Source organism: Gracilinanus agilis, chromosome 2, assembly GCF_016433145.1.
Source record: "Gracilinanus agilis isolate LMUSP501 chromosome 2, AgileGrace, whole genome shotgun sequence".
NCBI lineage: Eukaryota > Metazoa > Chordata > Mammalia > Didelphimorphia > Didelphidae > Gracilinanus > Gracilinanus agilis.
The window spans coordinates 240,084,138-240,100,203 of NC_058131.1; the positions used below are offsets into that span (position 1 = coordinate 240,084,138).

General features: G+C 42.3%; 1 protein-coding gene across 1 annotated transcript in view; it reads left to right on the forward strand.

Moving 5' to 3' along the window:
• Positions 1 to 16,066, forward strand: part of RIMS4 (regulating synaptic membrane exocytosis 4) — a 63,158-nt gene that overhangs the window by 41,147 nt on the left and 5,945 nt on the right. The window contains exons 3-5 of the mRNA XM_044661078.1: positions 10,501 to 10,613; positions 10,985 to 11,086; positions 12,698 to 12,837. Coding sequence (XP_044517013.1) covers positions 10,501 to 10,613; positions 10,985 to 11,086; positions 12,698 to 12,837 — 355 coding nt within the window. The remainder of the gene's footprint in view (positions 1 to 10,500; positions 10,614 to 10,984; positions 11,087 to 12,697; positions 12,838 to 16,066) is intronic.

A 16,066-nucleotide genomic window follows, 5' to 3' on the forward strand; every position in this document is an offset into this window, starting at 1 on the left:
TATCTATCTATCTATCTATCTATCTATCTATCTATCTATCTATCTATATCTGTCTGTCTGTCTATCTGTCTGTCTGTCTGTCTGTCTGTCTGTGTCTATCTACGTCTGTATCTATCATCTGTCTCTATCTATTATCTGTTTATCTGTCTGTCTACCTATCTAAATGTCTGTCTGTCTTTGCCTATCTCTGTCTGACTATTATCTATCTATCTATCTATCTATCTATCTATCTATCTCTTTCTTTGTCTATCTGTCTATCATCTATCTGTCTATCTCTTTATATCTATCATTTGTCTATTTGTCTGTCTATATCTGTCTTTTTGTCTTTATCAATCTATCATATATCTATCTGTCTCTCTCTATCTGTCTATATCTATCTATCCATCCATCCATCCATGTCTATCAGTATCTCTCTATCATCTATCTGTCTCTCTCATCTACCTGTCTTTCTGTCTGTCTGTCTCTATGTGTCAGTCTTTGAGTATTTCTATGTGTGTAGAGCGCTATGTGTGAATATGTGTTATTTAACTGGGAATATGGAGAGTATATTTCTAGAGTGTAAACTCCTTGAGAACAGGGATTGTTTCTGCATTCATTGCCTTTGTTATTGCCAGCCCCTAGAATAGGGCCAGTGGCTGTTGATAGATTGATAGGTTGATTGGTTGATTCATTGTGTACAAATGAACTATGTACCAATGAGTGAGTGTCTGTCTTTGTACACATGCTTGTAAATGTTGTCCTGTGGAACTGAGTACATATTAGTACCCAAAATAGTAAGAGCTAGCATTTATATATAATTTTTTCAATGAATCTAGATTACTTTTATTTTTATAAATCATTGTAAGGCTTGTAAAGTACTTTATATATATTATTTCCTCTTTATCCCCCACAACCCTAGAAGGCAGGTGTAATTGTTATCCTAGTTTTACATATGAGGAAACTGAGGCAGACAGAGTCAAGTGACTTGCCTAGGATTACACAGCCAGCAAGTATCTGAGGCTGGATTCAAACTCAGGTTTTTCTGACTCCAGTGCTAGTGCTTTTTATTCACTGCACCATCTATTGCACATGTATACAGGATGCGATATGCTCCCCATTCCTTTCCATTAGGCAGTGTCAAGCCACCTGACTTTGATGTAGAGGATGTTCAGACCACAGATGCTTCTGTCTCTTGAAGAAAGAGACTCCCTTTTCTGGCATGGCCTGTTGTCCCTGGGCAACCTGGTGCTGTCAGCCTGCCTTCAGGCATGTGATCCGATGCCCTGCACAAGCCCTCTTTTTCTCATATCTCCCCAAAATCTCTTCTTTGATTTAATGTACAGTGCCATCACTCTAGAAGTGAAAGAGCAGAGCTCTGGTCCCTTCCACCCTTTCCTACTTCGTTCATTCCACTCCATTTTCATCCTTGAGCATCTGGGTTCCTGTCTTCTCTACCCTGGAAGGAAGCAGAGACTGAACTGGCAATGAGCTGCCATCTTGGCCCTGGACTGACCAGGACCAGGCTTTCTTGGCACAGCCTGCTACCTGGTTACCAGGCACTTGAGGACTGCAAGTGTCAGGCAGGCTCTCTCCCCTCTAAGACCATCTGTTGTCTGGGGAAACAGACACATTGGACAGGCCAGGATGAGCATGTATGTCTTGTGGGGCCACCCTGGGCAGGCTTGGGAAGCAGCAGAGCAGAAAGGGAGGAACACTGGTTCAAGAGCAGGAAAATGCAGGTCTAAACCCCAGCTCAGTCACTAACTAACCAGCTCAGTCCTTAGATAAGCCAATCCCCCTTTCTTCTCCTCAGTTTCCTCATCCGTGAAACCAAGCAAATTAGACCTGATCAATGCTAAGGTCCCTACCAACTTTGACTATCTTTGTTCTAAGGTCTCTTCTACCTTTCCTATTCTTTGTTCTAGGCTTCCTTCTAGCTCTATCTATGGTCTAAGATCCCTTACAGCTCTCAAATTCTATGTTCTAGGGTCCCCCTTCACATCTTACTTTCTGTGTTCTAGGGTCTCTTCCAGCTATGGATTTCTTTGTTCTAAAATCCCTTCCAGCTGTCATATTCTATGTTCTAGGCTTCCTTCTAGCTCTGACTTTCATGGTTCGAAGATTCCTTCTGGCTCTCATATTCTATGTTTTAGGTCCCCTTTCAGATCTGGCTTTCTATGTTCTATTACTTCCAGTGACTGCGAAGGGAGATGGAGCATTTTCTTTCCCCTTCACATGTACTGCCTCTGCATAGATGTGTGTATGTATGGCATAAATGTATATGTGTACCTGGTCTTTTTATCTATAATACATTCTTGCAAGTAATAAATGTATATTAATTAGCTGACCAATATTCAAATCAGTTTTTTAGAACTAGGATTAATCACTATTTTTTCCCTAAAACTCCTACCTTCTATCTCAGTGGTTCCCAAACTTTTTTGGCCTACCGCCCCCTTTCTAGAAAAAATATTACTTAGTGCCCCTGGAAATTAATTTTTAAAAATTTTAATAGCAATTAATAGGAAAGATAAATGCACTTGTGGCCATCACCCCCCCCCCCCGGCTACCCCGATCACTGCAGCACCCACCAGGGAGTGGTGGCACCCACTTTGAGAATCACTGTTCTATCTTATAATCAACACTATGTATTAGTTCCAAGGCATAAGTTCCAAGAGTCATAAGCTCTAGTTAATTGGAGTTAAGTGAGTTGCCTAGGATCACACAGCTAGGAAGTGTTCTGAGGCCAAATTTGAATCCAGGACTTTCCATCTCCAGCCCTGGTTCTCTATTCACTGAGCCACCCAGTAGTCCCCTAGAATTAGTCACTATTAAGACCAGGCCTCTTTTGAATGTCTTAGGATCCTAGGATCTGAAGCCAAAATTAACTTTAATGTACAATTCTCTGGACCCCTTCATTCTAGAGAGGAGAAACCTGAGGCTCCATAGGTAGATGGGAGGGGAAATATGACTTGCCTGCAATCAAGGGCTAGTGGCAAAGCTAAGATTAGTTTTCTGTTCTTCTTCTCACAATCCAATGTCTTCTTACAACACTACACTGTTTTCCAGATTCTGGATGAAATGGAGGAAGTTAATCTATTTGGAAAACAGAATGGAGGCCTGGTTGTTTTACTGACTGAGAACACTGTGTATCTAAGAGCTAACTCAATCTCAAAAGCTAATCAATAGACAATCCAGGAGTTTCAAATAAATGAGCAGAACACATAAGATTTGAAATGCAGGAAATCTCATTTTACAGTTCCTGTTATTTTTTTTTTAAGGAAAACAGGGATTTTTGTCTGAGCCCAGACTCCTACCTCCATCTCCAATTCATATTAGGCACAGGAAGGAACCAATTACACAGGCTCCATTTCTTTATCTGGAGGGACCAAATAAAGCAATATCATTAGCTTGTTGAGTGACTATAAGCAAGATACTTTCCCTCTCTGGGTCTCAGTTTCCCTACTTGTACTCTGAGAAGGTTAGTCTAAATGACTTGTAAGATCTCTTCTAAATCTTATATTATGTATTTTAAAATACTTTCCTTCCTTCCTTCCTTCCTTCCTTCCTTCCTTCCTTCCTTCCTTCCTTCCTTCCTTCCTTCCTTCCTTCCTTCCTTCCTCCACTGTGCTACCTAACTGCCCCTTAAAGGTACTCTTCAATGCTGATGCTTTGTATTCTCTGGTCTAAGGTTCCTTCCAGGTTTTGTTTCCCATCTTTCAAGATTCTTTCTAAAACTGACATTCTATGATATAGATCACTCTGAGTTTCTGTGTTCTATGGTCTCTCTCAATTGTGATATTATTTGTTGTGTGGTCTAACCTTACTAACAGAATTAAAGAGTTTGAAAATTGAAAAGGAGCTCACATGCCATCTAATACATTCCTACCTTGAAAAGACCCCCTCTCAACTCTGCCTCTTAATTTATCTGGCTTATTTCAAGCTTCAGCTCAAATCCCACCTTCTACAAGAGATAGTTCCTGGTCCTTCTAGCCACTAGAGCCTTCTCCTTTCCATGACCTTTGTGAGCTTTTTGTCCCTGGTTATTATGTGGCTCCCCATTAAGAATGTAAGACACTTCAGATGATGAATTTTCTCCCTATGCTTTGAGAATGTTGCCATAGTGACCTTTCTTGGTGATTATCACCTGATGTACTAACTAGGTTTAAGTACTCAATAGTAAAGGATGTGTTTAAACTTGGAAGGGGAGAGGAAACCCTTCAAGTTGGAAATTTTTTTGGCTTCTCTTTGTAGCTTTCATGCTTTGGCATACTGCCTGACACATTATGAGCACTTGTTAAATGATTATTGACTGAGAGCCAGACCTACAGATGGGATGTTCTGGGTTAAAAAATGACCTCAGACACTTCTTAGCTGTATGACCCTGGGCAAGTCACTTGATGCCCATTGCCTAGCCCTTACCCCTCTTCTGCCTTAGAACCAATATACAATATTTTTTAACCCTTACCTTCCGTCTTGGAGTCAATACTGTGTCAATACTGTATATTGGTTCTAAGGCAGAAGAGGGGTAAGGGTAGGCAATGGGCATCAAGTGACTTGCCCAGGGTCACACAGCTGGGAAGTGTCTGAGGTCAGATTTGAACCTAGGACCTCCCGTCTCTAGACCTGGCTCTCAATCCACTGAGCTACCCAGCTGCCCCTCAATATACAGTATTGATTTTAAGACAGAAGGTAAATTTTAAAAAAATATTGACTGACTCTTAGCCTGCCACCCACTTGAAAAATGGTCATTCAGCAACATGCTTGAAAACCTTCAGGGAGAGGGAACTCTGACCTCTGGAGGCAGGTTTCTTCTAGGCTTAACCTTCTCTGTTCCCCATTCTTAGGTCCTTAGGATGCATAACTTTGTGGAGCTGCAGCCTTGGGGGACCTTCCCAGCAAGAGAGGTTCTGGGAGCCAGCTGTAGGATAGGAAATAAGGCAGCAGCCTAGGCATCACAAACAATTACAGATAATTACCTTACTGTCAGTCTCACCATTGTCTCCCCAGGAACCCGCCACAAGAGCTGGCAAAGAGACAATGGGGATGTATATTAGAGGAAACTTTTAATTTCAGGATGTTGAAAGCCTCCCTTGGGTCCCCAGAAAGGGCGGGCATGGGGTTGGATTCCTAAGCTGTGTTGTGGCACCCACAGATTCATAGAAGGTTCATGTGAGAAGGGAACTTTGAGATTATCTAGTACAACCTCCTCATTTTTCTGATTGGGAGAGTGGGGCCCAGAAGGAAAGAAAGGACTTGCCTCGTCACTACCCATAAGCACTTAGCATAGGGTTGGACAAAAAGGTAAGTGTTTGGTAGGCATTAATTTAATGGAATTGAAGTAGAGTTGAAATTGCATAGCAGGAAATATTTGGCTTAGGCACTGGGAAGGACTACTAGACCCCAAATAAATCAAACTTGCCTTCTTTGGAGACTGTTCACTTTAATTCAACCCAGCAGATGATTACTGGACATCTGCCTATACTGCTTGGCACTAGAAATGCAAAGATGAAAAACAACAGAACAAAATCTGATCCAGAACATAAGATATAGGTACAGATAACTCTAAAACAGTTTTTTCTTTTAAATTAACTAAAATATAAAATAAATAACTACACTAATAAAATAAAATAAAAACTACAAAATGGAATGATATCAGTGCTTAAGAGAAGCATAAAATTCTGAGTGAGGTCTTAGGATAGAAGAATCATTTCTGGTGGGTGAAGGATTCATGGAAGAGGTAACATCTGAGCTAAACCCTGAAGGGTGAACAGTTCTTCCAAGAAGCTGGGAAATGGACTGGATGACCTTCAGAAATCTCCTCTTAGTAATAGGCATGCCTTTTTCTGGTAGTGGATCAAAAAAATTTCTTTTAAGTCCACAGTGTCCACGCTGGAGGGAAGCTATAGAGTAGAAGAAAGGTAGCCATGTTTCCTCTACATTCAGATCTCAGGGATAAAAATAAATAAATAAAAACAAATAACCACTTTTTGTGGTTCTTGGATTTAGAAACTAGGAAAAGGAAATCAAACAGCTACCTGAACCAGCTAAGGACTTCATTCATTCAAGGAGCATTTGTTAGTAAGTTGTTTGAATATATGGATGGATAGATGGATGGATGGATGGATGGATGCAAAGGTATGTTGGAAAATGTTTAACAACTGGCTCCCTAAAAGATGTATAGATAACACATCTTAAAGTTTAATCTGCATTATAAACACCTTCTTAAGCCGAGACAATCAACAAAGCAATAAATCAATCCCAGAGCTATAGGATTTGTCAGTTTTCTAAGTGTAAATGCTCAGTGGATATTTAAAAATTGTCTCTCATGAGCCAGTTTGAGTTGATCATAGTACAGTCCTGGATGGATGGTTGGATAGATGGATGAATGGAAGAATATAAGCTCTGCTCCTGAGACACTAAGGTGCCATAATGGAGAAGATGCTAGGCTTAGAGTCAGGAAGACCTGAGTGTTAGTTCTGCCTAAGATACTTGTTGTATAGCCCTTAACTTCTTCACCTCAGTTTCCCAAATGAGTAAAATAGGAATTTAAAAAATTAAAAGAAAAACCCTTATCTTCTGTCTTAGAATTAATTCTAAGTATTGGTTCCAAGGCAGAAGAGTGGTAAGGGCTAGGCAATGGGGGTTAAGTGACTTGCCCAGGGTCACACAGCTAGGAAGTATCTGAGGTCAGATTTGAATTTAAGACCTTCTGACTCCAGGCTTGGCACTCTATCCACTGAGTTACCTAACTACCCCCTTAAAATAGCAATCCAAAATTTTACAGAGTAGTTGTAAGGATCAAATGAACTAATATTAGTCAAGAACTTTGCAAACCTTAGATAGGTAGAACATAACATAGAAATAGAAATTTTACCTATTGTGATTCTAATGATTATCTGTTCAGCCAGGGATATCAAGCAGTGGACATCTCTGGAGCCCCAACTGCGTCCCTGGACCATGGTGTGGCTATTGCTTAGCAATAGGCAGTCTTCAGGCAGGGAGAGGGGGAACAGATGGGATTCCATGTGGAACCACTTCAGTGGCAATAAATTAGGTCGTGTATAGTCATGGTATCTAGGACTGAAAGAGATCTTAGAAAGTATCTAGTTCAGCCTTCTAGGTTTTGCAGATGAGGAAACAGGAAAGCGGGGAAGGGTCTTGCTACGTATCACAGAAGAAAAACATAGCAGATTGGAGATTCACATCCAGGACCTCTAATTACAAATCTAGTGCTCCTTCTGTTAAACACTGCTTTCAAGACCTAACACAAGTCCCATCTCCCCCAGCAGGCAGCTAGGTGGTACATTGAAGAGAGTAATGGGCCTAGATTCAGAAGACCTGAATACAAATCCAACCTCAGGCACACTAGCTGAGATACCTTGGGCAAGTCACTTAACTTCTAGCTGCCTCAGTTTACTCAAATGTAAAATGGGGACCAAAAATAGCATCTAATCCAAAGGGTTGTGGTAAGGATCAAATGAGATATTTGTAAACTCTTTGTGGTTAGGGACTATATTGTCTTTTTTGTCTCTTTTCATATCCCCAGCACTTTGCACCATGCCTGGCACTTAGTAAGTGACCAGTAAATGCTTCCTAACTGTATAACTGGAGGATAGCTTGGAGAGAAGAGCTCATTGATTTTTGACTTGGGAAATTACTGCTGACTGCTGTATTTCCTTGGACAAGTTCAGACCTTTCCATCAAAGTCATTTCAGGGAATTAAAACAAAGTGCTAATATAGTATACATTCTTATATTGACCAGTTGTATTAAATAAATATTTCCAATTGACATATATTCACTGTATTATTATTCAAGTTAAAATATTTTTAAATTAAATTTTCAAACAAAGAACATCAGAAGACAACTAGGAGGATACTACAGTAGTCTAGACAAGGGCTGATGGGTACCTAATCTAGGGTAGGGACCACGTGAGAAGATGGAATCGACCAGTGTGGTGAAGACAGACTCAACAAGTCTTGACAACTGATTGACTATTTTGGGCTAAGGGAGAGGGAAGAGTCAGGAATGAGTCAGAGCTTTCCTACCTGGGTAACTGGAGAGATGGTGGTGCCCTCTTCAGAAATAGGGATGTTTGGAGGAAGGGTGGATTTAGGGAGGAAAATAATGAGTTCTAGTTTTGGACATATTGCATTTAAGATTCTGATGGGATGTCCAGACAGAAAGGTCCATCAGGCATTTGGTGACGCTGGCCTGGAGTTCAGGAAAGTGATTAGGACTGCATATATAGATGTGTGCATCTAAATATAGATGCTAATTGAATCCAGCTTATGTCTCTGCCTTTGTCTCTACCAGCTCTTTCTCTATCCCATTTGTCATTTTCTCCACCAGCTTTTGTTCCGATCCCAATAGAAATCATTAAGACCTTTTGGAATTGGTTTCTTCTAGCACTCTGGACAGTCCAAGAATCTTAGTGCTCTCTCCCTTGAGAGATTTGCATACTCTGCTACTCCATCCCATCTTCAGACACTAGGAGCTCTTGCAGGAGGATGAGAATTGGGAATCACAATGGTTCCTTACACCACCCAAGCAGTTCTAACCTAGCCTCTGGTCCCCATTCCCCTTCCTACATTATTGCAACTCTGCACAGGGCTTCAGAGAGAAAGAGGCAATATGAGAACCCAGCTCTGGGGCTGTGGGCAACACTCTAAGCCCATCATCTCTGGGACATAGAACATCAAATCTGTAAGGGTCTTTGGAGATCAGGGAATCTGATTCCCTACTGTGATCAAGATCCTGCACAATTTGGTGGCAGTGTTCAAATATAGCCCAGGTCTCCTGACTCCCAACTCACTACTCATTCTTCAAAAGAAAGCAAATAAATAAATAAATATGAAGCAATTTAAAAATAAGAGGAAGAAAGAAATCTACATTAGGAGCCCAAAAAATCTGAATTCAAATCCTAGCTCTGGTTGTTACTGCTTCTGTGACAAGTCATTTCCCTTCTCATCTTTAAAATGAGGAGCTTGGACTAGATGATCTCTAAGGTCTCTAGTTCTAAATTTACAGTTCTTTGATCTGGGGGCAAAAAATAATAAATATAATTATTAAATGGTGTTATAGGAGGTAAGAGGAGGAAGGGATCCCTAGCAGCTAATCTGGTTAAGGAAGCCAATATAAGAATGTATACTTAATTAGTACTATGTTTTAATTTCCTGAAATGACTTTGGTGGAAAGGTCTGAACCTGTTCAAGGAAGTACAGCAGTCAACAGTAATTTCCCAAGTCAAAAGTCCGTCAAACTCTTCTCTCTAAGCTATCCTCCAGTTATACAGTTAGGAAGCATTTACCGGTCACTTACTAAGTGCCAGGCACCATGCAAAGTGCTGGGGATTCGAAAAGGAACAAAAAAAGACAATGTAGTCCCACCTCAAGAAGTTTACAGTCTAATGGTTTACCTCCATGCAGCTCACTGAATAACCTTTCTAAATAAAGCATGCTGGACACTCACACTCTCCTCAGAAACTTTCAATGGCTCCCCGTTGCAGACAGGCCAAAATATAAACTGCTCAGCTTGGCATGCAAGTTCCTCCACAACCTGGCTGCCATTGACATCTCCAGCCATATCTCATTCTATTTCCCTTCACTGAATTTATACTGCAATCAGACTTACAGCTGTTTCCAAATGTGTCATTCTAACGCCCATCCCCATGCCTCCTTAGAGACCTTCTCCCATTCCTTCCTCCTCAACTCAGCCTAGATTTCCTTCAATTCTTGGCTTATGTATCACCTCCTAGGAGAAGTCTTTCTAGGTTCTTCTCAGTGCTTTCTTTCCTCTCCTCAGTTTACCTTTTAAAAAATTTATAGGTGTACATCATATATACCCACTCCTAGTAGAATTGCTCTTTGTAGGGGCAGCTACATGGCTCAGTGAATTGAGAGCCAGGTCTAGAGACAGGAGGTCCTGGTTTCAAACCTGGTCTCAGACACTTCATAGCTGTGTGACCCTGGACAAGTCACTTAACCCTGATTGCCTAGCCCTTACTGCTTTTCTGCCTTGGAATCAATACACAGTGTTGATTCTAAGATGGAAGGTAAGGGTTTAAAAACAAAGAATTGCTCCTGGGAGGTAGGTCCTATGCTTCAGTTTTGTCCCTGTGTCCTCAGCACCTAGCAAAGTGTCTTGTGACTAGTGGAGGATTGGAAAATTTTTGTAGAATTGAGTTGAAGCTGATGGACAGAGGAAGATGGTAGAGAGGCTGAAGCTGATGGGGAGAAAGGCCAAGGTAGAGATAATCAGAGACTGATAGAAAGACAGGCTGAGACCATGGGGAGGTAGAGGCAACGACAGAACAACAGTAACAGAGAGACAGTCAGACGAGATGAAATGGAGAGGCAGAAACAAAGACTGGCATGGGGGCAAAGACATTGCAGAGACAGCAAGGCCTGAGAAAGATGTGGCCAGAAACAGATTCTGAGACAGACAGCTGGATGCAGTTTTTGGGCTTTTTTTTTTTGACTGCTTAGAGGACCCCTCTCAATGTTGTTTTTTCCTCTTCTAGTCTTACCTATGGAGGTGTGTGCCTCGCATCTGATGCCCAGTTCAGTGACTTCCTGGGCAGCATGGGGCCTGCACAGTTCGTGGGACGTCAGACCTTAGCCACTACATCCATGGGTGAGTAACCTTCAGGCCTCAAGGAAACCATGGAGATTCAACCTAAAAAACAAGAGAGTCTCTTGTCCAATATACCGGACTAGGCTTGCCAGCGCCCTCAGCTGTCCCGTCCATCCCTGAGTCCAGATGCAGCAGTTCCTGTGCCTGAAACTGGCTTCCTATCCCCTCCCCCCCCCAACCTTCACTTGATAGCACTTGAGGCAGTCACCCTGTCCTCCCCAAAGTGATCCCACTCGAAGTTCTGAAGACCATGCAGGTAGGACAGTTATGCCACTGCCCTCAGGGACACCTACCTGTATAGTGAAGCCTCTGTACCTGTCGTGGCCAAGTGAGCTCCTAAATCTGTTTTCTTTCTTTTGGGGGCCTCGTAGGAGATGTGGAGATTGGGCTGCAGGAGAGGAATGGGCAACTCGAAGTGGACATCATCCAAGCTCGGGGTCTAACAGCCAAGCCAGGCTCGAAGACCTTGCCAGGTAACCAGAGAGTCATGAGAATGACTGAACCTCGAACTTAGGACCAAGAAGGACTTGGAGTAGGCCCTGCCCAGTCCATCTTCACCTTTTGGGATTCTAGCCACCCCTCAGTCATGACTAAGTCTTTATCATCTCCCTGGCACATGAGTGTCACATCCCCAACCCAAACTGTAGACCTGACCTTCCCCACACCCCCACCTGAATCATATTTCTAGATTTTGTGCCCTAAGCCTAACCATAAGCCTGACCATAGCCTTCTACCTCAGCCTTTGGCCCAGACCATACCTCCCATCCTTGTCCTTTCCACCCCTACCCCAGTCATGCCTTCACCTCAACCCTTGGTCTGCCTTTAACGCCTGACCCTGACCTCGTCTTTAACCTGGCCTCGGCCCTTAGCCCCAGCTGTGGTCAGCAACCTGACCATGAACTTAGTCATGACCAGTACCACCAGCCCAGTTGTACCCCTAGCCTGACTACATCTCCCCTACCTTGATCACAAGCCTGAAATACGGCTCCTGACAGTAGTATTCTGGGCCATAACTAGGACCCTAAACCTCAGCAGTCTTCAACCCTACGTATTAGTCTGGGCCACAATACGACCCCAGGACACCCCTTAGCCCTAACCGTGGCCTTGACGTCAACCAGAAAGGGAGCCACTACTTAATGGGAAAAATGCTTGATCTAGAATCAGAAAACCTGCGTTTGACTCTCAGTTCTGTTACTACCCCAATAATCTTGGTGAATTATCCCTTCTGGGTCTCGGTTTTCTCTGGAGAGGGTTGGACTTTATGACCTTCAAGTCCTTTCTACTTCTAAATCGTACAAACCATTTCTGAAATTTGATCTGAGTTCCAGTCCTGGACATGGACTCTGATCATGCCCTTCCCCAAGTGATCAGACCTCTTGACCTGATCATTTTACTGTCTTCTTTAAAAAATGTTTTTTCAATTAACAAATATTTTTCTTCTTCCCTTCCTCCTTCAAATAAAAAAAAAGAAATGAAATAAAACCTTTCTAATAAACATAATTTAAAAAATGAAATTCTCTCATTGGCTTTCTCCAAAAATCTGACCATTCGGGGCAGCTGGGTAGCTCAGTGGAATGAGAGCCAGGCCTAGAGACAGGAGGTCCTAGGTTCAAACCCGGCCTCAGCCACTTCCCAGCTGTGTGACCCTGGGCAAGTCACTTGACCCCCATTGCCTACCCTTACCAATCTTCCACCAAGGAACTAATACACAGAAGTTAAGGGTTAAAAAAAAAAATCTGACCATTCTCTGAAAGTCTCGAATGTCCTTGACAGCAACCTCTAACCCTCTACTGCTCTAGACTTGGAGGACGATAGTAGAAGACAGTGGAATTTAGACAAATCCTGAGAAGGGTAGGAGAAGAAGGTAGGCAGGCCTGATCCCTGCTTGGACATAGGGCTGCTCCAAACAAAGCCAAATATGCTTATCAGTATCTTCTTCACAGGGAAAATTCCATCAAGGTTCCACTCCCTTATTCCTCCCATTTTCAGGGCCTTCTCCCAGCCAGTAAGAAGAAGCAGGAAGGAGTGGAAAAGGAAGTAACTTAATATAAGACCTGACCCTCCTGCCATCTGTTCTTTTCTAGCCGCCTACATCAAAGCATACCTGCTGGAAAATGGTGTGTGCATTGCCAAGAAGAAGACCAAAGTAGCCCGGAAGTCTCTGGATCCCCTGTACAATCAGGTGCTCCTGTTCCCTGAGAGTCCTCAGGGAAAAGTATTGCAGGTGAGAAGAATGCCTCCTGGGCTGGGGCCTCAATCTTTGTAGGATAAGGATCTGGCCTTTGGAAGGAGAGGGATGGAGAAACTGGGTTGGTGGGGTGGCATTGGGTCATGGCCTTTGGCAAATAGGTGTCTGATCCATAGAAGAACTGGAGATTTGTGGGAAGGAATGGAAACCTGGCACTTGATCTTTGGGGGAAGATGAAACTTGGTCTATGGAAGAATTGTAGACTTGGTCTTTGGAAGGAATGGGAACTGGACCTATGAAAGAATTGAGGGTCTGGTCTTTGGCAGAATAGGGAGAGGGAGAATCTAGGGTTTAGGGAAGATCCAGTCTGGTCTTCAGAGGGATGGAAAAATGGCCCATTTGGAAAAATTGGGCCCCGGTCTTTGAAGAGAATCTAAGGAGAGAATCTAAGAAAAATGGAATCCTTGGATCTGGGTGGGGATCATAGAAGAGGTGGGACCTGAGCCTTCTAGAGGAATACAAGGTTGGCCCCCATTACATAACACCTCTTTTGGTTAAGCCACCATTTTCCTCCCACTCTGATGTCATCCTGAGCCTGGGGTCATTGCTTATACTAAAAAAGCAGCTGACATTTCTAAAGTACTTTTGGATTTTACTTTATATGTATACTTTATACGAATGACCTCCTCTGATCACCACCACCACCCTGAGTGGTAGATACTAGAGATACTATTGGCCTCACCTTACTGATGAGGAAAACAAGGGCCTGACAGGTTAATTAAGAGCAGCCCATGGTCACACAGCAACACGGGGTAGAGATTTGAGCCCAGCTTCTGACCTGACTCCAGGTTCTTCCATTATACCATTGCCTATGATTGTTAGCAACGATGATTTGCAATGGCCAGCAACAACAAACATTTAGAAGTGACTGCTACACAACAAGTCCTAAGCTTAGCACTAGAAGAAATGTCCAGGTTACATGACAGATAGTCCCTGCCCTCAAGTATGTAACAGGGGAAAGTTTATACTTGTGGATTTGTGGTGGAAGTTCCATATCATTCCAAGTCTTGGACTAAAGTTGGCTGGAGCTCAGAGTTACAGTGTAGGAAGACAACCTCAAAGTTGTTTTGTTTTTTTTTTTTAATTTTTTTAAACCCTTAACTTCTGTGTATTGGCTCCTAGGTGGAAGAGGGGTAAGGGTGGGCAATGGGGGTCAAGTGACTTGCCCAGGGTCACACAGCTGGGAAGTGTCTGAGGCCAGATTTGAACCTAGGACCTCCCGTCTCTAGACAACCTCAAAGTATAGTAGGGTAGTGCCAGGAGGGCCTAGAATGCCAAGTATGAGAGTCTAAATTTGACCACACAGTTGACTGAGAAGCCTGGAGCACTCAGAATGGACATTTCCCCTCCAGGGGAGTCAATGACAGAGGGGAAATGGGCTGCATGGGGTGTCCAGTCCCTTGTGGAAGGCTAGCTCCACCACTTCCTAGACCAAGGGTTGGCAAACTGTGACCTGAAGGTCAACTCCTAGTGTGTAAAAACCATCCTACAAAAATAGAAAATGACCTGAATTTGGCCCATGGGCCATAATAGTTTGTCAAAGCCTGGCCTGGAATCACAGAGTCCCAGGGTGGAGAATCTCAGATGGTCAAAGGCTATCTGATCCAGCATTAGCCAAGAATCCCCCGATTGACATGCTTGACAAGTGGACATCCAACCTTAGCCTCAAGACAAAGGGAAGCCACCACCTCTGAGCTATCCAGGACTACTCGTAGATAGCTCTGGTTGTTGGGAAGCTCCAACCTACAGCACACCTCAATTCTCCTCTTTGCAGTTTCCCATTGTTTCTAGTTTTATCTCCTCAGGCCCAATAGAACAGTCTCCTTTCTTTCTCTGTAACTGAATAAACTTGTCCTCCAAATATACTTGTCAGCTCCCTAAGTCTCTTTTCCAGGCTAAACGCCCCAATTCCTTCAACCTATCCTCAAAGGCATTAACTCAAGGCCACCTACCATCTTGTTCCTTCTCCTCTGGCTGCTCTCCAACTAATCAATGTCTATTCTAAAATGGAGTGCCCAAATTGGATAAACAATACTCTAGGTGGGACCTGACCAGAATCTCACTTGTCCTAGGCACTACCCTTCTCTTAAGGAAGACTCAGAGTAAATTAGCTTTCTGGGCCACCGAATCACCCTATTGACTCATCTTGAACTTGCAGTCCACTAAAAACCATCAAATCTTTCATAAACTGTTGTCTAGCTCTATCTCCTCAGTCATGCACTTATTGATTTTTATCCTTTATTTCTTTTTATTTTTTCAGTTACATGTAGAAACAATTTTCGACAATTGTTTTTTGACATCTTAAAATCTAGATTTTCTCCCTCTTTACCCTCACCCCAAGGCAGTAAATATTCTGATATAGAGTTATATCAGTACTTTCATGCAATACATATTTCCTTATTACTCGTGTTGTGATAGAAGACACATATAATAAAAAAAATCATGAAGGAAATAAAGTGAAAGCTGGTGTGCTTTGAACTGCAATCAGATTTTGACAGTTCCTTCTTTGGCTGTGGATAGCATTTTCATCATGGGCCCCTTGTGGTTATCTGACATTGATTTTTAATAATAATAATAGAGAGATAGAACTTTTATAGCACTTTAAGTTTAAAAAATACTTTATAAATTTTAACTAATTTTATCCTCAAATTAACTCTGGCAGATGGGTGCTGTTATTCCCATTTTACAGATAATGAAACTGAGGTAGACAGAGGTTAAGTGACTTGCTCAGAATCACACAGCTAGGAAGTGTCTGGGGTGGAATTTAAACTCAGGTTTTCCTAACTCCAGATCCAGTGCTCTATCTACTGCACTACCCAACTATCTCACATTTTATTTTATTTATCTCACATTTTAAACTCACATGAAACACTATATTCATCCCATTCATATTTCATCTTATTAAGTTTGGTCCATTGCTCAGCGTATTGAGATTTTTTTTTGGGGAAAAAGTATGTCTCTGAATTTATTAGTTCTTCTTCCTAGCTTTAAGTCACCTGCAAAATGTGTTGGAGCCAGCTTTTGAAAGCCAATTGTTAAGTTTTCACTTTTAACATTAACAATTTGGAAATGAGCAAACACAATAAATCAGGGCTTGATTTATTATTTTGTTGACTGTCTAGACTTAATAAAGTGATGGAGAAAATGTTAATAATAATGCATGTTAAATTTAAAAGTGTGTCATATATATATATATGTATATATA